The 23,868-nt window shown below is 56.6% G+C and overlaps 2 protein-coding genes across 3 annotated transcripts in view; both read right to left on the reverse strand.

The window, feature by feature from the left end:
* Positions 1–3,520, reverse strand: part of Bpifb4 (BPI fold containing family B, member 4) — a gene marked incomplete in the record, with an annotated part of 23,512 nt that extends 19,992 nt beyond the window's left edge. The window contains 4 exon segments of one of the 2 annotated variants that reach the window (XM_013513876.1): positions 1–228; positions 529–591; positions 1,625–1,751; positions 3,453–3,520. In XM_013513876.1, the coding sequence (XP_013369330.1) occupies positions 1–228; positions 529–591; positions 1,625–1,730 (397 nt within the window). 2 annotated transcript variants of the gene reach the window in all.
* A 1,955-nt stretch (positions 3,521–5,475) lies between these two features.
* Bpifb3 (BPI fold containing family B, member 3) lies at positions 5,476–22,063 on the reverse strand. The gene is made up of 16 exons (XM_005384853.1): positions 22,014–22,063; positions 20,503–20,628; positions 19,480–19,636; positions 17,466–17,570; positions 16,943–17,083; positions 15,706–15,769; positions 14,046–14,106; positions 13,322–13,413; positions 13,018–13,197; positions 12,191–12,244; positions 9,917–10,087; positions 9,231–9,298; positions 8,088–8,130; positions 7,117–7,180; positions 6,500–6,576; positions 5,476–5,751 (listed from the first exon to the last, which is right to left on the reverse strand). The coding sequence occupies exons 2-16, from the start codon at positions 20,615–20,617 to the stop codon at positions 5,722–5,724; spliced, it is 1,422 nt and encodes a 473-aa protein (XP_005384910.1). The 5' UTR covers positions 20,618–20,628; positions 22,014–22,063; the 3' UTR covers positions 5,476–5,721.
* Positions 22,064–23,868: the final 1,805 nt, after the last annotated feature.

A 23,868-nucleotide genomic window follows, 5' to 3' on the forward strand; every position in this document is an offset into this window, starting at 1 on the left:
GGCCCCGGTGGTGGCCGTAGGCGGGGCTCTCGTCGCCGCGCCGCAGGTCCCTGATGCTGCCGTCGGACTCCAGGATCTCACCGTAGCGGTATTTGCCGCCCAGCTGAGCAGTGTTGTCGTTGGTATCAATGTGACCATATCTATAATTTCCACCAAGCTGTTTGCCATTGGTGTACTGGGGGGGACGCTCCCGGACATGGAAGTCATTGTAGGGGACACCACCGACACCTCGGGGGAATTCAGCACTTCTGTAGTTATCATACCGGTGCCCGCCACCGCCCAAAAGGCCACTGCCACCGCCACCGCCCAGCAGGCCCCCGCCACTGCTACTCCCTCCACCGCCCAGCAGCCCCCTGCCACCGCCACCCAGCAGCCCCCCGCCACTGCCACCCAACAGGTCACTGCCACCCCCTCCACTCCCACCACCAAGCAGGCCTCCCAGAAGACCACCACCACCCCCACCGCTGCTCCCCGTGCCACCAAGCAGCCCCCCCAGGAGGGGCCCACCACCATCAGCACCGGCTTTACCCATGGGCACCTCTCTCAGGGCGGACCGGAGAGCGTCACTCTGCTGCAGCGTGCCCGAGATGGCTGTGGAGAGGCACGGGTCAGTCGGGGGCTTCCATCCCTGCCCAGCCCACCTCCAAGCAGTGTGGCCAGCCCTCTGGACCTCTCCACTCCCACCCGGCAGGGTAAGGCGGTAAGCCCTCTCAAGGCCCGGTCACTCTCTGCTGGGCTTTGCCTGGCCTTGTGTTAACTGGATTTCGACCCGTCCAGCCACACCTAGCTAGACTGTCACTGTCCCATTCCAAGTCCCTACACTTCACAGCTTTAAAAAAATGCACTTCTTCGTGCATTATCTATTCCTGAAAAATAGGACCAGGATAACTGTTCCTATTTACCAAATACAATGAGGCCTCTGAGGTACTCAGAGACCACTCAGATCGGAAATGGAGTTTTTACCCTCATGACAGCTCTGGGAAGGCACTGGGGCAGGGAGTGGGGTTCTCATTTGCCAGATGAGAACGTAATAATTGGAGGCAGGAATTACAGGTCTCACATTTGAAGGCCTTCTAGGCCCTAGGAACTCTGCCATTCCTCAAAAGTTTGTTTAGTCCCCATTTGAGTCCTCAGAGATAGGGATAATCACACCCACTTTTCAGATGAGGAAACGGAGGCTCAGAGAACTCAAGCCAAGAATTTAAGGTCATAGAAGCAGGATTTGAATCATGGGAAGGCTGATTTTAGGCCTTGATTCTTTGTTTTGTTTTTTTTTCGGGTTTTTTTTCTGGTACCGGAAATCGAACTCACGACCTTGCGCTTGCCAGGCAGGCGCTGTGCCGCTGAGCTAAATCCCCAGCCCCCTAGGCCTTCATTCTTAATCACTGCCCTCTATTGCCTCAAGAAAATGAGAATAAAGTCCCCAGAATGGTGGCTGGCACATAGTAGATGCCCAGGTAGGTGTAGCCCCCCACCCCACAAAAGGGGACATTAAGGCCCAAGGAGGAGAAGTCACCCAGCCACTTGAGGCGGGCTCTGCCAGTGGGATCCTTGGGTACTTGGGTTGGCTGACCCACCTTGCCAGCCCTGCGCCACCCCCAACCCCATTCCGGGCTGGACTCACCGTTGCTCAGCACGTCCTTGGTAACCCTGAGGACCGTGTTTGTCTCTTGGCGGCTGCCACACACAGCCACCGTGCACAGGGCAGCCACACACCACGCCGTCCACATGCTGCTTCTGCTGCTTCCCTGCTGAGGACACAGTGCACGGCATGGCTATGGCCAGGTGTGACCACCCCAGCAGGCAGAACTAAGGACTTCAGCCAAGAATCATATCCAAATCCTAACACAGCCGGGGATAGTGGCAGCTGTGACTCAGGAAGCTGAGGCAGGAGGATTTCAAGTTTGAGTTCAACCCAATCTACATAACCAGACCCTGTGTTTCAAAATAAAACGTGAAAAGGGCTGGAAATGTTGCTCAGTGGTAGGGCAATTGCCTACATGCATAAGACCCTGGGCTGAACCCTAGTCCTGGGGAGCTGGGGGTGGAGCTGTGGTTCTGAAAGCATGTTTTGAATTTTTCAAACTGCTATGAGCCTCATTAAGCAGAATGTCCCATAGCATGGGTGCCTGATTATCTCCTGAGATGAAATTTATAAAATGGGCCACCAGCAGAGGAGGGACAGGAATCCAACAAAATAGCAAACTGATAGCAAGCAGGCTCCGGGACATCTTCCAACACCCACCCATCTCCCATCCACCCTCATCCACCCCCCCATCTGCTCCTGTACTCATTCCGCTGGCCCATTCACCCTGCCACCCATCCATCTACTCATCTACCCATCTTCCTTCCCAGCTATCTATCTTCCTAACAGCCATCAACCAGTTATACATCCGGCCAGCCACCTGCCATCTATCCATCCACTCATCCACACACCACCTGGGCAATCTTCCAGACCTCCAGCCAGCAAACATCTTCCTGCCTCTTCGGAGGAGGAAGTTCTATACCATGAGGTTCAGATCAGGCACCCTGGATCAGAGCTGACTGGGTTCTACTCCTTAGGCAAGGGACTTGACCTTTTTGAACATGATCATGAACATACTGCATCTAATACTTATAGATACTCAGGAAACTGCAACATAGTCATTGTTTGGGGACTAATATTTGAGACCCTCAAGAAATGCATAGGGAATGCAAGAGACTGGAAGGGGTGAGGCATGTATTGAAGGAGACTAGTTAGATTTCCGGAAACTCCTGTTGCCTCCATGCCCATGTCCACTTGTCCCACTCCACCTTTGCAAGCTGTTCATTCACCAGCCTCAGGGTCAGCAGAGGACAGTCACCCTCCGAGCCAAACTGAGACTGTGGGCTTCCTTTTCTTCCATTTATGCATCTTGTTCCAACTTCTCTTGAATTTCACAAAGCCTCCAAACTCCCCAATCCCATCTGCTCCCATGAAAGGTTTTAAGGCACTCATTTATTCTAGACTCTGAAGGACTAATTATGTTCAAGAATTTTTTCCTGGCTTGCTCACCTCATCCCAACCCCACTGCCTAGAGAACTCAGTGTTTGGACAAGGATCACCCTCTTAGTTACAAAGACAGGCACCAGAGGAGGGATTTCCCACATCAGCACGCAGCTGAGGAGTGTCAGGGAGGCCAGGAAGATTGAAGGTGCTCAAGATCCCTGGAAAACACATGCAATCTGCTGGCACACATAACTGGCATGACTCAGCCTCTCTGCGGATCCCCTTGAGGTCATCCTGGTGAGGCCCGTGTGACAGGCAAGACAATCGAGCTCAGAGGGCTTGCTCTGGTGGCTCTCCAGTCGAGCTCTCTCCTCAGAACCTCCCAGGCCTCAGTCTCCCCTGCTGGCCTGGACAGAGAACCAGGAGGGGCTCTTCCTTACCCCCAGCAGGTCCCAGTAGCTCAATCCTGAGAGGTTCCACTCACCAGGCCCTCCGCTTTGGGCTGAGTCTGGTCACTATCAGCCTTATATAGCAACTGCAGTCTGAGCCTGGACTCTGAGAGGGAAACGCCATATAATTATGACAGATGAGAATTAGCAGAAACCGGAATTCAGATTTGCTCTGCAAACTGAGCACTGAACTCCAAAACCACAAGAGTTTGTGGTTTGCAGGTAATTCCAAGAGGTGAGCTCAGCCTGGGTGGTGTCACATGAGCTGAGCTTATCAGCCCCTGGTCTGCACATGTTCCTGGAGACCCTGCTAAGCCCCCAGATGGATGCATGTGGGCTCCAGCCCCAAGGCAGGCGCTGCCCAGGCCAGAGGGTCTGGAGGACAGACTGGAGCTGCCAGGGACCAGATTCAGCATCAGAGGACCCAGGTTCAAATCCTGCTCAACCCCCAACTCACTGTGTGGCCTTGGGCCAGCCACCTCCTTCCCCTGAGCCTCATGTTAGATTTCCATGTGTGACATGGGTGTAGTACTTGCCTCGAAGGGTGATCTGAGATGGATGTATGGGATGGGTGTGGGTCCAGCACCTCCAACCTGGGGCCAGTGCACAGCTGAGCTTTCTAAAACCAGCCTATCATGAAATTTTCACATGTACAGCAAAGCTGGAAAATTTATGCAATGAACACACATACTCTTGTCAGTTTACACCCATCAGCTACATCAACCATTTGCATTCTGCTGCATTTGCTTGGCCACATATGTATCCACCCACTCACTGGTTCAAAGTGAGGTGCTGAGTCCCGCGGCTGCACAGAATGATGGTAAGAGCTGCTGATATCTACTGAGCACTTGCTGTATGCCAGACACTGCATCCGATGTGGACCCACCTTGTGCCTGCTCAGGTTGTGCCTGCTCTATCCATAAGGCACTGGCTTCACAGTGCCCATAACAGATGGGTGTTACCATAGGATTCCACAGAGAAGCCACTGAGGCCCAACTTAACAGCTCCTGAGGGGCAGAACCAGAATTCAGACCTGATGATTTTGGCCCCAGTTCCCGAGTCTGAGCATCTCACTGTGGTGCTCAAAGAATCATCCTGGCATGTTTACAGAGTGCTCACATGGGCCAGACTTGCCTCTGAGTGCTACGGTATATTAGGCTGTCAGCCCATGAACTGGTCCTGCAGTTTTTACCTGCAGTCTATAGATGAGGAAACTGAGGCACAGAGAGGTTATGTCATGTGCCCAAGGCCATGCAGCTAGATAGTGACAAAGTCAGGATCTAGACCCCGCTACCCTAGAACCCAGCTCCATCTGCAGGCTCTGAGCCTTGGACCTTAGGCTAGGGGTAACAGAAGGGGGAAGAGCACCCCCAGGAGCCCCTGTGGCGGCTCCCTGCAGCCCTGGTGAGCTGACTGGGCTTGAGGGGGACGGGCTGAGTGGAGGCCTCCATAGTGGTTCTAGGTATGTGTCCTGATCTCAGTAGCCCCAATCATGCACACACTTGACCACCTGCATGGCTGAGTCACCTTCAGGGTGAGACACCTTCCGGGAAATCTGGTTGTCCTTCCTGCCTTCCTGTCCTTCCCACCAGGTCTCTCTAGCTTCAGACAAAGGAGCCTTTGGACGCTAAGCTCAGGTGATCTCCTCGGCGCCAGACTCTGCTAATCCTCTCAGGGTGGCCAGGGCAGGCTTCTCTGGGGCTGGAGAGCCTCGTCCAGCCTTGTTTTTGAGGTGTTGGCTCCTTTCCTCCTACTCACCCTTCAAAATTCAGCTCACATGTCCCTTCAGAGATGGAGAGTGGCACAGAGGGAAAGACAGACACTGAGAGAACAGAGAGGGAAGAGAAGGGAAGGGGAGCAGAGACGCGGAGGGGAGGTGCGGCGAGGCAGCGAGAGGAGGCCAGGCCATGCAGGTAAGTCTGGGACTCACAGCTGCAGTGACCTGGCCCCAAGTACCCTCACCTCCTAGGAGTGCCTGCTTAGACATGGGGAGGGCATTAGAGACTGAGGCTGGGGTGCCCCATGTGACCCCAGAACAAACCAGGCAGCAGGTTCTGCAGCTGAGGAGTAGTTTATTGAGGCCTGCGACTTTCGCAGAGGCCTGCAGTGCTCTGAGCAGGCCCAAGGTGGGTCCACAATCCCCACCCGAATGGCAGCAGGGCTGCAGGGCACTGGGCAAGGCGGGCCCAGGAGGATAGGAGGCACTTATGCTGTCACCGACACAGGCTAGAGACTGGGAGGGAAGCTGAGGCAGATAGCCAGGACTCTGGTAGTCAACAAGGAGGGATGGTGTCCACAGGAGCCTCAGGATGCCACGGTGAGCACAACAGCATTCTGCAAAGAGCAGTCGTCCTTGATTAGCCTCAGAGCCTCCAAACCCAGCCACGTCCCCACGCCTGAGCCGTTGTGTCACCTGCCACGCCACCCTGCAGTTAGCACTGCACCTGGAGCATAGTAGTGCTCAACCAATGAATGTGTGGACAAATGGACAAATGATAATTGAATAACACCGAGTGTGGGACAGGGTGCTGATTTGAGAGTCAAATTCAAGCACCATTTCTGCCGATAACGCACTCTGTGACCTAGGGCTAGAGCTTTGGCCTGCTCAGCCTTGGTCCTCATCTGAAAAATGGGTTCAGAACTTCCTGCTCTGCCCAACTTCCAGAGCTGCTCCAAAATTCAAAGTTGGGCTGGTTTGAACAGGAGTGCTGGTGGTCAGCAAGAAAAAGTGTCACGACCTATTAGCCACACCTGCCACAGTGCAGGTGTTTGCTACCTGTGGGCCGGAGAACTGCAGCTCTGTGAGTAAATGTGAAGTTCCACTCTACAGGCCAGACATGTCTGAATTCAACCAGCCAGGATTCTGGGATCAACGGACATTGTCTTCCAGCCACAAGGCAGGAAGGAGTAGAAGCGTCTGTGTCACTTATTTGCCATTCCTGGGGTGAGTCATTTGTGACTCTTTTAGAATATGGCACAGGGACAGACTAGAGGATGAGGCAGAGCATCTCACAGGGCCACGCAGGGCTTTCCAGACACAAGCCCGAGACCCGTTTAGGCCACGGCTATGTGGGAATCTCACCTCAATGATGTCCAGAGCTGAATTGGAAAAATTAACATTGAGAATCTTAGGCAGGGGAATTCCAACCTCCAGGACCACTGTGATGGGATGATCAAAAACAAAACTATGTGAGGATTGGGATGTCAGACCCTTGAACCCTGCTGACTCTACTCCATTGCTTTCTTTGAGCCAGCCATTTCTTTTCTTGGGTACTGAGCTTCCTATTGGAAAGCTCCTATTCATCTTACTATACCCAAAAAAAAAAAGTCCCTTTTCTGTACTGCACCAACGGCTCCCCTCAGCAAAGCCTCCTAGGGCTCCACCAATCCTGTGCATACTCTGGGTCACCTATATCCTAACCATTTGTTCATAGGACATTTCCCACTGGACTGTGGGTGCTCAAGGTCAGATCAGCTCTTGGGCCTCACATCCTGGCATGATGTAGGTGCTAATCAAGGCTGTTGGGATGGAAACATTGGCACCTTGGGTCCTGCACCTTACAAATGAGACCCTTAGAATGTTCTCAGCCCCTCTCTGGACTCAGTGTCTCTATCAGAGCAGTGGAAAGAGGTAATGGGCTAGACAATCCCAAGTGCAGACTCCTCCTGTGTCCAAGAAGAGAGCAGAGGCCACCATACCATTGAGCTTCGACATGTACGCAGCCCGGAGCACGCTGCTGAGCCATTCTTCCAAACGGGACGCCTGCAACAGAGCTCGTAGTGGTGGGATGGTTGACCCCCCGGGGAAAGCACCCCTTTTGCCAGGGAAGGAGTCCAGAGGCCCAGCTGAGCCTCCCCCAAGCCCAGGGCTCATGAAGACGTGCTGCCCAGCAGGGACCCTCAAGGGCCCTCTCATTTAGGCTGGCTTCACACTCAGCCTAGGAGTTCAGAAAAGGCGCCCTCCTAGAAGTATGTGGCAGGGAGAGGAGGGCAGCATCTGAGACAGAAGGAAGCATGCCCAGCTCCAGAACAGAAGTCTGACCTTAGGTCTCTGTCAGCACAGGGACCCTCAGGATGTTCTAGAACAGCGATGGTCCAACTTTCAGAGACTGAGTACAACCCCAAATCCACTCATTTATTGTAAAGTGCCAATACTGCCATTAAAACTGAATACTGAGGTTTTCATTTAGAAAAAAAAACAACTCTACATTGATGTTTTTTTTTTCTTAAAAGAAAAACACAGTGACATAAACACCATAGGTTCGCCACCACTGTTCTAGAACCTGCACCCATTAAGAGCCTCCAGAACCTCAGGTTCTGTAAAGCAGGAACCTCGGGGTTCTGAGAGGCTCTGAAATGTCAGAACTTCCGAGGTGAGGCACTTTATTGCTCATGCGAAGCTCCAGAGCTTTGTGGGGTTCACAACTTTGTGAGGTTCCAAGACTTCGGAAGACCACGACTTCCACTTTCCTAAGATGATGGCTGTGACACATACACTCATGCACACATTACGCACACACAGCTGCCCCCGTGCCTGCCCACTGTGGCTTCCTGGGGCGGAGCCCAGACCGAGGCCGGCTCAGCCATGGCCCAAGACCCATCCCTGCTCCTTCCCTGCCCACCTATAGACCCTCCCGAGCGCCAAGCTTCTCCCCTACCCAGAAACTTACCTCAAAGGTGTGGACAGAGGAGGAGGCCAGCTTGCCACTGAGCCTGGCAGAGAGACGAGAGCGTGAGGGGCCTGGCCCCCACCGCACCCCTGCTGAGGGCTGTCCTGCCCTCCCCAGCCGCGGCTCTGCAGGACGGGTTACAGGGGTGCTGCTCTGCTCTGCCTCCACCCAGCTGGGCTCAAGACTCAGTTTTCCTACCTGCACAGTAGACCAGGAGGGCTCTAACCTCCTTCTGAGAACAGTGACCACTTCTGGCTCTATGGCCTTGGAGCCTTGGTCTGAGCCCAGCTGTTTGACCCTTTGTCCCTAGACTGAGCACTCGACACAGGGTGGCATGCATACAGTAGGCACTGACTAAAAGCATAACCCAGCGACAGATCCCAGCTGGCCCAAGGGCAGGTCTGGGAGCAGAGGCTGGATCCATATCCTTAGACCCTCAAGGACCAGGGCCTGAGCTGCCACCAGGGGGTGGCAGTGAGCCCAGGCCAGACGGGCCCTGGTCAAGGTTGTCTAGTGGCAGTGGACCCACCCCATGCAGGGCAGTAGCGCTCAAGGCGACACGGAAAGTGGGTCAGGTGAGCACTAGGTGCCTGTGCCTCAGACAGGCAGATCTCAGAGTCCCCTGGGAAGCCCCTGCACCTGGGGCTGGAATCCGTGGTGGGGACCTGGGCCTGAAAAGGGGCCTAGTTCACAGGCCTGCTACTCCCCGCCCCGGGGGGGGGGGGTCTGGACCGCGTGCACTTGCAAAGTGTAAAGTGCTGTGTGTGCATAAGGAAGGGGCGTCATTGGCAGCACTGTCTTGGCCACTGTGATTATCATGTGGCCCCGTTATCACAGTGCTGGGGACACTGGAGAAATCACAAGTCCACGTGAGGAACGAACACCCGGCAACACTCTGGGAGAGCCGTGCGCCTGGGCTGGGCAGGCCTGTGTCCGGGACAGGTTGTGAGCAGGACCCGGTGGTAGAGGAAGCCTCAGTGGCCCACACTGTCCCTCCCTGGAGGGACCTGAGGACCAGGAAGACATTGGTGAAACCCCCGGCCTGGGGATGCTCTGTCAGCAGCAGTAGCTCCTGTTTTAGGTGAGCCCTAATTCTGTTCCTGGAGACCCAAACGAGGTCCTGCTCCCAGGAGCCCGCATTACCTTTCCAGGGACAGGGAGAGGTGCAGCTTGGTGGCTGAGGGAGCCAGCTGGGCATTTAGGGTCAGCACCTGTGTGGGAAGCCGAGCAGAGGTCACCCAGGACTCCGCGGCGATGGGGACAGTGCCGAGCCGGCCCTGGGTCTCTGCCCTCGGTGCTCTCCCCCAGCTCTCCTGGGGCACTAGTGTGTTGCGGGCATGCTGGGCTCCAGAGCTTCAGGACCAAGAAGCCTCTCCACAACCGCAAGAGCCGGGCACTGCGGCCGAGGTCCGGGAGCACAGGGTCAGGGGCCCACAGGGACTGGGCTGTGGCAGCAGGGGAAGAACTAGGCTCAGGGCGCAAGGGCTGGGAGCTCAGGAAGACACAGGCGCCAGCCAGAGAGGGAGGGAAGGGACCTCGGGTCAGATGGGTACTGGGCACACAGCAGTGGGAGGCGGGGAGCAGACCAGAGACGGCCCGCACCGCGGGCAGCTGTGCAGAGGGGGTGGGGACCAACTCTTGAGCCCACAGGAGGCACAAAGAGGGCGCCCACCAGAGGGCGCCTAAGAGTAGGCAGGAGCGGAGGTGGGAGCTCGCGGCTCAGCTGGGCAGGGGAGGGGGGCTTTCTAGGCTGGGCTGCATAGGACCCACCCCAAAATCAGGGGCAGGTACCCCCAGGACCCACCCAGAACCCAGCCCTGGCCACTCACCTCATTCAGCTGGAAGAGGGCTGCGGGGGTCCCCTGAGGGACTGGAGACAGTACGTGAATGGTGGCTGCAATGGAGATGCTGGCCTTCTTGTTCTGCAGCGTGACGGTGGGTACTTCCTTCACCCTCAGTGACAGCAGGAGATGCTGGCCTGGGGGCAACTTTCCAAGGGCCTGAGGAGAGACCGGAGCAGAGCAGGGCATTCAAGGGCTGCTTCACTGCCCCAGCATTAGAGTCAGTCAGTCAGTCAACAAACACTTTCTTGAGCATCTAGTGGGTACCAGGCCTCGCATCAAGCACTTACTTTACAGCCTGACCCAGACAGGCCTGGTCTCTGCCCTATGAGGCTGATAGTCAGCCACTAAAAGGTGGAGCCACCAAATCAGACTGCCTACCTCACACAGAAGCAATGTCTCCTCAGGCACACAAGGCCCTGTGTGGTGTACCCTCTCCTCTCCATCTACCAGGGCCGCACTCACGCTCCCCCTCCCCACTGACCTGCCAGCCTCACTCCACCCCACCTCGGGGCTTGTGCACTTGCGGGCCCCTCTGCCTGCAAACGCCCTCCCTAGGTGACTGCTGCTTCCCTCGCTCGCTCCCAGCTTCTGCTCAAGCAGCACCACAGAGAGGCTGTGCAAAGCACAGTGAGGAAGAAACTTTGTATCCCACTCCATGCTACCACTCTGTCCCCTCACCTCTGGCGCCTGTGTGCTCTTTTTGGGTTTTTTGGTTTTTCTCCGGTACCGGGAATTGAACTCACGACCTTACGCTTGCCAGGCAGGCACTGTACCGCTGAGCTAAATCCCCAGCCCCTGGTGTGCTCATAGTATGCTTCTTTATTTGTGTGGTGGCTGTTGCTTCCTCCAGCACAGCAGCCCCTGAGTTCAGAGGTCTTGCACCCACTTTTTATGTCTGCCCATTCTGTATTCTCAGGGGCCAGCACCTCTGAGCCAGCACAGGGCCTGGTGTGTACCAAGTATCCACTGGGTGTTTGTTGACTGGCTAAATGACTCACATAATCAGGAAATTCAGAGTCTCACAATCATAACATCCTGGCCTTCTAAAAGTGATGGGAATTATGGAACCACAGACTCTTAGAACACAGAAACATGGCCTCAGCTCACTTGTGTGATGGCACCTGAGGGCCTGTACCCCAAGCCCAGACACTCCAAGCTGCAGACTCATCAAGACAGGGAAGGGGCTGGGGATTTAGCTCAGCGGCAAAGCGCCTGCCTGGCAAGCGCAAGGTCATGAGTTCGGTTCCTGGTACCGGAGAAAAACCAAAAACCAAGAAAAAAAAAAAAAAAGACAGGGAATCACTTCACAGAGTCTGAAGGCAAGGCAGACTCACTCTGGGGCCACATGAGTTGGGCTCTTCTCAGTTGGCTCTGAGGCTGACAAGAGCATCAGTCAGGCTCCAGGGCCAGGCGCCACCTCCCTGCGCTGGAGGGAATCGGCCCAGCTGGCTGCATCGCTGTTGCTCTGCCAGCCACTTCCGCCCGAGCCCCTCACAGGACAACTCCTGCCCTCACGAAGCTCTTCTGAATGTCCGACTCTCTCGCTCCCTCCCTGAGACACCTCTACCTTTCAGCCAAGGGACTCTGAGAAGGGGAGCCCCAGCCTTGCACCTCAAGATGGCTTTGACTCAACAAACTTCAAGGACTCACAGAGCTTGTCCTCTGCACCCCAAACTCAGCTGCCCCCTGCACCGGCTCAGGCAGTGCCCAAGTGCCCTGCCTCTTCCTCGCCTCTGTCAGAGTCTGCTGTTCCCTAAAGATCTTGTAGTAGCCATTTCCACTTCCGTATAAATTCAGACTCTCACAGCTGGAGAGTGGCCGGCCCAGGGTAGGGAAGTGGAGGCCGGGCGCTGGGGCTCACACTGCTGGCCACTCCTCCCGCCTCATGACACTCCGCCCTGTCCTCCCCTCTCCAAGGCCAGAGTCCGGGTCAGCTCTTGGACAGGAGCGGCTAAGATCATGATGAACCAAGGCAGCTGGAGGGAGGGTCCCAGCAGCATGGAGAGAATCTCCTGTTCCCCCCACCCCCCGCAGCTGGAGCAGATGACCACAGTCCAAATGGCTTCTGGAGAGGGCAAACCCCATCCTCTCCTTTCTAAGCAAACTCACTGTCAGGGAAGGACATGGTATTATTCGTTCACTCATTAGTGTGAATTTGGACTCCACATCCATCACAGTTGCCTGGAGAGCTGAGCTGAGAAGGATGCTGGAGTCCCTCCGGGCTCACAGGGCAGGAGCTGCAGCGTCAAAGCCACTCACCTCCGGGACCAAAGCTGCCAGGTGTGTGGTTGTCAGCGGGATGTTGCTGGGAACCTAACCCAAGGTCAAACGGGAGAGGGGGTCAGTGAACGCAGAGACAGGACAGGGCCCGCTGGCACACACAGAGCAGTGCCAGCCTCCTTTCCTGCACCCTGCCAATCCCAGACCCCCAGTGCTGCAAACCCTCAAGTCTGTTTTCTTCTCTCATGTTACCAGGGACTTGACCCAGGGCCTTCACACTAAGCTATATCTCCAGCCCTTTTTTATTTTTTTATTTTCAGATAGAGTCTTGCCAAGTTGCTAAGTTGCCCAGGCTGAGCTGGAACTCTCAATCCTCCTGCCTCAGCCTCCCAAGTGCTGGGATCACAGGCGTGTACCATCACACCTGGCTAGCTCTTGAGAAAGTAGGAGAGGTGTTAGCCATTCACACTTTAGTGTAAAAATGAGCTCAGACTCAAGAAGGACTCAGCTGGTACAAGGATGGGAAGGAAGTTAGCTTCATTTCCTTGCCAGTTCTGCTCAGAGGAAATTTGGAAGCACTTCCTGGATGACTGAGTTGAGAAGGATTCAGAAGCCTCACTCAGGTTTAACTAAACACAGAGCAACTAAGGATTAGTGATGTTCTCCCCAAGCGCTGGGACAGGCAGCAGCAGTGTCCACACCACACACTTGCCCAGCTCTCTCCTGGCATGGGGCAGAGGGCCCAGGGGGCTGAATGGTGATGGTGTGACAGGTTGGCACTGGCACGGCCCAGTCCTGGGAGGGCCCCAGAAGCATCTTTCTCAAGGGTGGGGCAAGACACAGCGCCCTCTCCCTATGGCACTCACCAGCTCGGGGGTGATGTCTATGTCCAGGGCACCGCTGGTCTGCAGGACCCCAAACACGGTGTTGAAGAGGTACAGCGGCACAGTCACCTGGGATGTGTGGTCCTGTTTGGGCGGCACCTTGACCGGGACGTGGGGCTTGGGGAAATCAATGAGGTCACCGGCTGCGCTCTTCACGATGGACTGCAGGGGCGGGAGGCGGGGCACGGGGCATCTCTGGCTGCTCACTCACTGGTGAGACCCCCCACCTCCGCCCTCCCGGACACCCACGCTGCCCCGCAGAAGGGGCCTCCCCGGCGGCACTCACGTTGATGTTCAGCTCTATGTACTGGTTGGAGATGAGGGGCAGGGTGGCCAGAGTGAACTCCACGGACCCCAGGGTGCCGAGGGGCACGAGCGCTGCGTGGGAAAGGGGAGCAGGAGGACTCCGTGGGCCAGCTCCGTAGAGGAGCGGTCCCCCCACCCCGCGGTACTGGGCGTGTGCGGCAGGCCCAGCACCAGACTCGCTCTTCACTTGCTGCCGCCTTCCCCACGTTGTGCAGGGGAGGAAACTGAGCTCAGACAGAGGAAGTCGCCAGGCCACACAGCCACAGGGAGGCAAAGCAAGATTCCTGGTTGCCAGAGCTGGTGCCACTGACCGTGGCCACCCATGGTCTCTAACCAGCACCCCAATAGGGACACCAGACCCCCAGGGCTCCGCCCTTCCCCTGGCTGTGCCTTGATGCTCTTTCCAAAGCCTTTTTGTGGACTAAAGGCACCGTTTCTCCAGGAGGAGCAGAGGGACAGGGCCCTTGGCTGGGGGCTGGGGTGAGGAGCCTCCTCAGGCTCAGGGCCTCCATCTTCTCATCTGAGCAGGAAGTAATGTTTTCATCCTGTTCTGACCACAAGCATTCTGTAAATGCCAGAGTCCAGCAGCCCCCTGTGCAGGCCTCAGCCCAGAACCTCCCCAAGGCGTCAGTGCAGCAGCCTCCCGGCTCCACCAGGACCCACCCCAGCCCACTGGGGTACAAGGAGAAGGTGCCAAGACTTACAAAGTGTGGCCCCCAGGAGCTCATTCATCACGCCCAGCACACTGTCTACCACAGGGCACAGCTGTGCGGGAAGAGACAGACGTTATGGGAAGCCCAAGGGCGAGCCCTACGTGGTACAAGGGACAACTGTGTGTCCTCTGAATGGGCTGCTCTGTGGTGCTGGGGTCCAGGGCAAAGCAGGATGTGCAGATGGGTGAGGGACACAGGGGAGGGGGCACATGGACAGGCTGAGGGAGCCCCCAAGCCCACTTCCCTCTGGTACACGAGCCTCAGCAGAAAACCCCAAAGGTTGCTGGGAAACAAGGAGACAGGTCCCAGAGGCCAGATGAGGCGTGGGGACAAGGCCCTCCCTGAGCATGCAGGGGTCCTGAGGTGACCTCTGAAACAGCAGACCCCTCCTGCCACCTCAGGTGGCCATCAGGAGGCCAGAACCAAGACCCCACAGTGGGGCGCACCCTGCCCTGCACCCTGCCATGCACCCTGAGAGCTGTGCCAGGATCCAAACTGTCATTTGCAAACCACCACCTGGTTCTTTCACCTTGGGCTGTGACGACAGGGAGCAGACAAAGGTTTGGCCTGAATTCAGAATCTGAGTCCCACAGCCTGTCACAGTGAGACCTTGGCCAGCCCCCCAGACTATACTGGGCCAGAAGAAGAAGGGCCCTGGTCACAGCAGTTTGCAGGAAGACAGGAGAAGGCTGCTGCAACCCTGGGGCCCCAAAGTTCAGAACCTCTGGGGTCAGGCAAGTTACAGAAATGCAAGCAGGAGACCAGAGGGCTGGGTGGGATGGGGTGGGCGCCAAGCTACAGGAAGGAGGTCCCAGCCAGTGGGGTCGGGGTGGAGGATAGCTCAGAGAGCCAGAAATCAGATTAAGAGAAATCGGCCTCTAAATCTTGGCAATGAACTTTTTCTTATCTGAAAACCTCCTTGTGTGGCACAGAACCCCACTTCCGCCAGTTGCTCCAGAGACCCCCTTAGGGGCTGGGGTACCAGTGCAGCCACAGCCCCTCATTGAAATCCACTTGAGGGGAGGGGCTGGGCGAATCCCCTCTCCTGTGCAGACTTTTTCCCAAACTGGTTTCAAGTCCAGAATAGGGCCACCCCACCTTCTGGGAGGCCCCACTGGCCGCTGCTCTCTGTGGAACCCCAGCTCGTGGCTATTCCCACCCTCAGTGAAACGCAGCTGCAGCCAGACCCAAGTGTAGTCTGCTTCCCCTCGTGAATCCAGATGCCCTGGGGGCCTGGGACAGCCGCGGTCTACCGCCTTGAGCAGCCATCCGACAAAACCTCCTCTGCCAGGTAAGGATACAGATGTAATTTTCTAGATGTAATTGCTGAGCACAGGGCTCCATTTAAAATCAAAAGAACCAGTTTTAATTGAAAGGTAATTGAGAGGAAAACATCCAAATAATGCAAGTGGCAAAAACAGAGCAGGGGAGAAAAGAGACTTGGGAGCAGCGGCACTTCTGTAGCACGAAGCTCAGGTCAGAAATCCGAGACTGGGGAGGCCCAACAGCCGGTGGCACAAGATGGCCCTGGAGCCAGCAGGGAACACGCAGGCTAATCCTGCAGGCGCCAGCTTTATCCCAAACAGGGAGGAAGCCTAGGAGAGGCCCAGGGGGCGGGGCAGCCGGGCCCTGGGTCTCACTCCTCACTCACCAGGTCGGGCAGCACCTTGAACAGCATCTGTTGCACAACTGCTAAGAGCGGTGCTGGCAGCAGCCTGGGCAGAGGGAAACAGGAGGCTGTGGTTGCCCGCAGGGCACAGCGGGTGAAGAAGCTGGGTGGGCACTCGGGGCTCTGCATTCTTCTGTCCCCTCCCTCAGGTGGGGTTTGCTGGGGCTTGGGGGGCTCGTTTAACCCCTGGCCCTGCCTAAGGCCTCCCATTGGCTGGCTATAATTTCCCCATTTGGGAAATGCCCGTCTTGTACAACCGCCGGTGCCCAGACTGGACGGGAGTGGAGGCGAGCCAGGCCTGCAACCTGTGCCCCACAGGCGTCTGTCCCCTTCCCTCCAACACCTGCGTCTAGAATGGTTCTGATTCAGCGTGGGGCTCAGTAAATATCTGTTGAATGAATGAACGAGGAAGTGGCCTGAGGATGAAATCCCAGAAGACAGGCTCGGGCCTCTCTGGAAACCATGGGGGCACAGGATCCCACGCTCAGAGCCTCTACCACAGGCTAACGCTGTCCTGGACCGCACTCCATCCAAGGCCCCCTCAGCCAGAGGGCAGGACAGAGCCGCTGGAGCTTAAGGAGCCCACAGTCCCCTTAGGAAGGCCCCTGTAGAGACAGGAGTGCCCCAGGGTCACCCTGCTCCGTGGAGCTGACAGAGCTGTCTGGGGGCCCCAAGCTGCTCACAGTTGCTGGCCGTGCAGAGAGCGAGGGGAAGCCTTGGCCCTAGTCAGAGACCAGCCCACTTCCATCCCTGCCATGAGGTGTGACACCGAGCCAGCCCCTCACCCTCTGAGTGACATTCAACACAGGGCAGTAAGGGCCACCTGGTCCTACACGGCCCCACAGGAAGAAACAGATGTGTTTTGTGGATTATCAGGTCACCCCCTCCTTGTACAACAAGGGCACCAGGTAGGGAGAGGACTGCTCTGGGTCACAGAGACAGGGCCCTGAAGTGCTAAGAGCAGAGGGATTCCAGCAGGTGGCGTAGGGGATCCAGGCGACCCCAGGCCGGCTCCATCTGGGAGAGGGCTCCGGAGAAGCAGGACACCAAGAGCCGGCAGCGCACCCTGCAGGCAGCGCACCCTGTGGGCGGCTGGGCTGCGGTCCGGTCCCCTGAGCGCGCGCTGGGACTGAAGCCCGCGGGCGGTGAGCACTGCAGCAGGTCAGGCCCCGCCCAGCCGAGGCGCAGCAGGTCCAGAGAGGCCCGGACGCGGACTCACCCCGAGAGCAGGCTGATGTGGCCCAGCAGCGTACTGCAGCGCTTGAGGACCAGAGTGGGCGTCCCTCGCGAGCTCATGCCCAGCGCCACCCGCGACGACACGTTCACCTCCGCGGCCAGCTGCAGGAGGCCCCCAAGGGGGCTGCAACCCCCGACATTGGGGCGTGGCAAGGCTGCTGGGCCCCCACCACCAGGCCACGTCTCGGCCACGCCCACCTGCCCCTTGGGCCCTGAGGAGGGGCTGGTGGAGTGGCCTTGCAAAGGGTGGGGTCCCACCTGATTCTCACACTGTACCCCCTGCCCCGCCTGCCTGTCCCTGAGTCCTCTCCCGATTCCCTCTGGTGAGCCCGAGCGGTGGACCAGTCAGGAGACCAGGGGTCAGGGGTTGGAGGTCCGCAGGAGGGACAGGGCGAAGGATCTAGGGTGTATCAGGAAGGTGGGGAGAAATTTAGGGTGCGGGATCAAATGGTGTAGGATGGAGTCCCTGGTAGTACAGGAGGGTAGGGTCTCCAGGCTGCACTCACCCTGAGCCATGCAGCCCGACCTTGGTGTGAAGGTTCAGCTGCACCCCGAGCCCTGGAAGCAGCTTCAGCGACACCTCTGGCAGCGTGAGCTCTTCAATCTTCACGCTGGGATGGGAGCAGAGGTGGGGCTGCTCACTGCCACACGTCCCCCAACCCACCACCGGGACCTGGACCATCCTTGGCCAGCAGGACCCAGAGTCCCTCCTGGGCACATCCCCTGTCCTACCTCAAACCTATGGAACCAACTCTCCCTCCCTGGGCCCCATTGGCCTCAGCAGCAAAGTGGCGCAGCACGGGTACCTGCGTCCTAGGGAGGTCATGCGGCTGATACCCTTTCCGTGGCCTCAGCCTTGGTTTGGATTCTGACCTTGACACTGCTTCCACCTGCTCCCCCAGCCCACTCACACACCCAACCCAAGACTGCTCAGACCAGTCGCTCACTGTTCATTGCTGTCTGGCTGAGGCCTCCCAGCTCTCCTGATTTCAGCCAGGGCATCCTCTCCTCCAGAAAGGAGCTCCTCCAGCGCTCCTTCCTGGCTCCCAGCCTCAGGCATATGCCCCCTACTCGGCCTCTGTCACTGCCTGAACCTGTGATATTGTAACTGTCAGGCTCTGCCACAAACTGGCAGTGTTCTAAGACAAGAACAGTGTCAAGTTCACATCTTAGATCTCAACTTCACCCATGGTGGGGGCTGTTCTACAGTGGGAGAAATACTGAAACTAATAATTCTTTTTGTAGGTGTGTGAGACAGGGTCTTGCTATGCGCTTCAGGCTAGTTTTAAACTCACTATGTAGCTCAGGCCAGTCTCAAACTAGCAGCAATCCTCCTGCTTCAGCCTCCCCAAGTGCTGGGATTACAAGCATGTGCCACCACATCCAGCTCTGGCTCTAACAATTCTAATAGCATTTATTAAGCGTTTACTGTGTGTCAGGCTTTATTTTAGGTGTCTGATACAGATTAACTCATTTTCTTGGCAGCAACCCCCTGAATAGCTGCTAACAGTACAAACAGTCAAAGCCAAATAATTCAAATCCCACTCTGCCACTGACTGGCTCCATGGTCCTGGGCAAGTCACACTGCTGCTCCGTGTCTCAGCTTCCAGATTTGTACAATAGAGCTATTCTAGACATGTGCTGTTTGAGAGGTAGACACACATTCCCCCTTCTGCTCCAGCACCCCATTTCTGCCTACCATGCTCCCCATAGCCTGCTTTCTTTCTCTTTCTTTCTTTCTCTCTCTCTCTTCCTTCCTTCCTTCTTTACTTCCTTCCTTCCTTCCTTCCTTCCTTCCTTCCTTCCATCTTTCCTTCCATCCTTCTTTGCTTTCTTTCTCTCCAATACTGGAGATTGAAGCCAGTCTTACACTGAGCTACATTCCCCAGCCCTTTTTGTTTTCTATTTTGAGACAGAGTCTCACTAAATCGCTCTGTTGCCCAGGCTGGGCTCAAACCCTCCTGCCTCAGCCCCTGAGTGCTGGGATGACGGTGCGTGTCACAGAGCCTAGCTGAGGCTTGTCTTTGACCTTCCTCTGACTCACCACCAGCCAGGCATTGTGGCCCACGCTTAAACACACAGACATGGAGCCACTCCCACCCCAGCTGTGTGGGCCTGGGGAGGGCGCTTCACCCTGGCTTCAGTCCGCTCATCGGCTAAGTGCAGGAATAACTGTCCCACCTCTGGTTCCTATAGGGCAATTCACTGGCAATGGTGTCAGACACACAGAAACCTGGAGTGGGTAATCGTTAAATATAAGTTTTATGTGGTTTCTTTCTTCCATTAAAAAGTTATTTTGGGGCACCTATTGTATGTCAAGCCCTATTTTTGATATGAAGATACTGCAATGAACAGTTCAGATAAAAATTCTGCCCGGGGAGACAGACATGAACTAGTAAAGTGCACAGTGCGCGGGAGAGTGTCTTGTCCCCTAGAGACCTTTGGCAGGGGTTGGGGAGGTAGGAGGGCCAGCCTGGGGGGACAGCAGTCGCGGCATCCCACTGCCCCGCAGGGACTCACCCAGAGAGCTCCTGCACCACACTGAAAACCCCTCCGTAGCCCAGCAGGCCGCCTCCTCCAAGCAGCCCCCTGGAGCCCAGCAGGCCCTGGTTCACCGACGTCACCGTGCCCAGCACATTCTGCAGAATGGGCCCCCCGACCAGCGAGTTCTGGATGGCTGCAGAGGGCGAGAGTAGGAAGATGCTGGAAACTCCTACGCAGCTGCAGTACCACCGCAGCTGACCCTCTCCACCAGGCTGCATGAAAGCTTCAGGCACTAGGGATGGAACTCAGGCCCTGCACACATCGGGCAAGTGCTCTGAGCTACGCCCCAGCCCAGGAAACCTCGTTTTCATTGGTATTGACCCACAGGTTACAGTCAAATATCAGAAACCACAACCACTCCCTGCTGCCAGCACAGGGTCGTGCCCTCCCTGGCACACAGGAGGTAGCCAGTGAGTGTGTGGTATGAACAAGTGAATCCCGTGGGCATCCCTTCATTTTGCAGATGGGTAAATTAAGGCCCAGAGAGAGGCAGAGACTTGCCCAAAGTCACACGGGAAATCAGGATTGAGATCAATAGTATAACTTGGGCTTTGGATCCTCTGTTGGCTGCTGCACCAAAAGGGAAGATAGAACAAAAGGAGAGAGAGCCACAGGGGTGTGATCAAGGTGGAGGGGGCCCCTCCTGTCCCTGGAGCACCAGGGGTGGCCTCCCTGAAGCGCTTCCTGTTCACAGCCGCTCTGCTCCTTCCCTGAGACTGTCCCAGAGGGCTGATGGGCCTGGAGCAGCCAATGCCAAATGAAAGGCCTGCACCCAGAACCCTGGGGCAGAGCAGGGCCCAGCCAGCAGTCCCCACACAGCCTCAGCCGGGTGGCCCAGCCCTGCACTCGGAGGAAAGGCATCAGTCACCCTCTGCACTCAGAGCCCAGGCACCAGCCCCAGCCTCCCACTGTGGCTCCCAGAATCCTGAGAGCGTGGGCCTTCGGGGGAGCCCAGGCTCTGCTGTCCTCAGGGCAGACACCGTGCCTACCTGGCCTCACCTTTGCTGAGTTCATCCTTGTCGATCCGAGCAAGCGTGCCCACAGTCTCCAGCAGCCCCTCACATGGGGAAGCCAGGCCCCAGAGCAAAAGCAAGGACCACACACCCAGCATCATCGGCCAGACGCCTGGAAGGGGCGGGAGCAGGGACTCTGAGACAGTCCTCGTGCCCAGTCCTTCCCATGCCTGCTTCCCACCTGGCGAAGCCCAAATTCACGTTTGCTTCCGGAAAAGACCTCTCCAGCCAAGAGCACAGAGCCAAGGTCCGTGCTGCTCAGGGCAGCCTCCAACATGCGCTGAGATTCCCAGGCCCTTTCTAAACCTTTCCCTCATTGGATCCCATTTCAAAGACGGGAAAACTAAAGCCAAAGGATTGGAGAGCCCTTCACCACAGCCCCAGAGCTAATCAGTGGCACGGCCAGAATTCCAGCCTGAGCCTGCCTGAATTCAGAGTCTCAATATGGCCCTGGTGAGCCTGTTGGGGGTCTGGAGTGAAAGCTGCATCAGGGACACTCCACAAAAGCAAGATGAGAGCTGTGGATCTGGACTGGCTCCTGCCAGCTTGTGAGTTCATTCCAGAAGGAGGGGCTGGCTGGGGACACCAAACACCTAGGCTTAACATGCCCGCCTCTCTCATCCACCTCACCTCCATCCCAAAGGCTGCTGATGCGGAGATGGGACGGGAGGTCAGAGCGAGGAATCACTAGTCTCATAGAACAGTCTTTCTTTATAGACGTCCCCATCCACCCATCCAGTCATGTGTCCATCTGTCCCTGATGTCACCCCTGCTGAAACCCTTGGGTTCAAACCCAAGCTTCTTTTCATTACCCACAAAGTCCCCACCTGCCTCTTTGAGTGCCTTAACCTTATGCATGCCTCAGGGCCTTTGCACATGTTCCTTCTGAACAGAAACCTCTCCACCTGAGTGGCTGGTGACTGACCCTTACCTTTCCTGTCTCCCCTTTTCCTTGTTTAGAAAAGCCAGCCAATCCCTAAACAGCTTCCAGAATATGTATCTTAAGGTGCTCCTTACAATGCATTAATGCGGCATGTGACCATGTCCTGGTATGCCATCTCTGGAATCTCCCTGAGAGCCTAGGATGGGGGGTGGGGTTCTCCCCTGGCTGTGTGCTGAGGAACAAGGCTAGAACCCCACAGGCCAATGCCCTGGTACTGGGTCTGCCCAGCCATGCAGCCCTTTCTCTGCTTGATGCAAAGGCGTATGCAGCACTGTGTGTCCCAACAGCAATTTCGCTACATCCATCTGGTTTCCCTAAGTCTCACCTCTATCACCTCTGGAATGTCTCAGTGGGAAGCCACTCGAGGCCCATGGCTTTAGAGAAAAATGGGGCTCCCTAGAACTGGTGTCCCCATCCTTGGCCACCCTCCAGGTATCCCTGGCCCCTCCTAGGGTGAATTCTCCCTGTGCCCATTATTCAAATGGCATGGCAGGAGGTCAAATGGCCAGAGGTTGGAAGCAGGACAGGCCAGGGGCTGCCTCAGGCAGCCTTACCCGCTGTTCCTGCTGCTCCACACGGTAGTGGGGGCTCGGCCTCCTGTCGGGTCCTCCACCCACCGGAGGCCAGGACAGGCCCTTATATGTGCACAGCAGCTCTGGGACACAAAGGGGCGCAGCCGCCAGGAAGCCGTCAATATGTCATGTCAGAAGCAAACTGCGGTTTTCTCAGAGGGCTGAACTAAGCCTTCCTTCTGGGGGAGGGGGAGGAGGCTGGGGTGGGTTCTCAGGGGAGGGAGCCGGGGTGTGGGGGCTGCAAACGCTGCCACCTCCCGAGAGCTCAGTGGCTTGGGACCCACTACCCCTGTTCTGCCCCTGTTGGGCTCCCTCCTGTTCCCCAAAGCCACCCCCGTGGCCCAGAATCTACACTGCCTACCCCCACCTCCTCAGAGGGGCCCAGGGAGGGGAGGAAGCAGCTGGAGGCTGCTGGGCCTCTGACCCTCTGCCACCAGGGCCTGGCACGGAGCTGGCCATGGGCCCGGAAAAGGGGACTCGGCGGTCATGGGGGAGACCATGAACTCTACTTCTATGGGGCCTGCCCCCGCCCAGAGTTCCCAGCACTCCCGAGCAGGTGCTTTGCCCCCTTTCAGGGGCTGATTCAGATGACAGTGAAGAGAACTTCCTTCCTTCCTTCATTATTTATTCTACAGCAGGCTTTTGTGGAGCACTGACTGTTTGCCAGATGCTGGGGACATCCCCGGAAGCAAGAGACAGCGCCGTGCTGGAGGAGCTGACAGTGCCAGTGCAATGCTGTTTGAAGTTTTTCAGCAGCCACAGTTTTTCATAAAACAAAAAGCAGTGGTGGCGCACGCCTGTAATCCCAGAACTTCGGAACCTGAGGCAGGAGAATTGTTTCGAGTTCGAGACCAGCCTGGGCTAAAAAGTGAGCTCAAAGCCAGCCTGAACTCCATAGCAAGACCCTGTCTCAAAAAGACAAAAAAAAAAGTAAAAAAGAAAAAACACAGTGAAATTAATCTTACTAATATGTAGTTTTCCTTACCCAATATATCCAAAATATTATTATCTAACATAAAGTTATCAGTGAGGTATTTTGCTTTCTTTCTCTCATATAATGTATACTAACTTTCCCAAATCTGCTCACAGCACCCTCAAACTTGAGCTTGCCACATTTCAGGTGGTCACCTCACGTAGCCCTCAGAGGGGCCGCACGCTTCTGAGGAAGCAAACACCCAGAGGGTGCAGGCGGTGAGAAGCTGGAGGCCGAGTACAGCAGGGCCAGGCCGAAAGCCACACTCCGCGCAGCAGCGGGGAGGCCGGGGCTGGGCAGCCTGAAGTGGCCGCTGCAGGAACCGCGGTGAGGCCAGCGGGGCTGTGGGGCCACCACAGTGAAAATATGGACTCCTAGTCCCTGGCTTTTATTTGCAATTCCTCGGCAGATGCCTGTCCAGGAGACCCTTCCTCCTGAAGCGCCACCTCTGTGCCCTCGGTCCCTGGGATTTCCTCTCCCAGAACTATGACGGGCTCAGCACATCTGGAGGTCTGTGCCGGGCACCGGCACCAGCCTGGGGACATGCGGAGGAGGGATGGTGACTCAGTGACTGAGCCTAACCTACCGCCTCTTGACCCTCTGACCTATGGCCTGCTCCTCAACTATAAAATAAACTTTGTAGTGACATACAGACACATGTGGAAAAGGGCCGAGCTCAGGTGTACCTGTCCATGAAGTTTAGAGAGGCCTCCAGAAGTCTCCGTGTGTCCCCGCCGAGTCACCCCTGTCCTGACACAGTGAAGGAGTCCCTGGGTGCCAGGGCGCCAGCAGTGCGTGATGACACGTGCCCTTCCTTGCTGGCTCCCTGCACGCGGCGTCAATGGCATTCATCCATGCGGCCCT

Source organism: Chinchilla lanigera, unplaced genomic scaffold (genome assembly GCF_000276665.1).
Source record: "Chinchilla lanigera isolate Chin_1 unplaced genomic scaffold, ChiLan1.0 scaffold00021, whole genome shotgun sequence".
In the NCBI taxonomy this organism is placed as follows: domain Eukaryota; kingdom Metazoa; phylum Chordata; class Mammalia; order Rodentia; family Chinchillidae; genus Chinchilla; species Chinchilla lanigera.

Excerpts from the sequence above, each read along its gene's own strand:
- Bpifb3 (XM_005384853.1), bottom strand. The coding sequence starts at position 20,617 with ATGATGCTGGGTGTGTGGTCCTTGCTTTTGCTCTGGGGCCTGGCTTCC. Across the intron at positions 13,414-14,045 it reads GCTCCTGGGGGCCACACTTT|CGCTCGTGCCCCTCGGCACC; the intron begins GTAAGTCTTGGC and ends TTTCCCACGCAG. Across the intron at positions 12,245-13,017 it reads TAGACATCACCCCCGAGCTG|GTTCCCAGCAACATCCCGCT; the intron begins GTGAGTGCCATA and ends ACCTTGGGTTAG.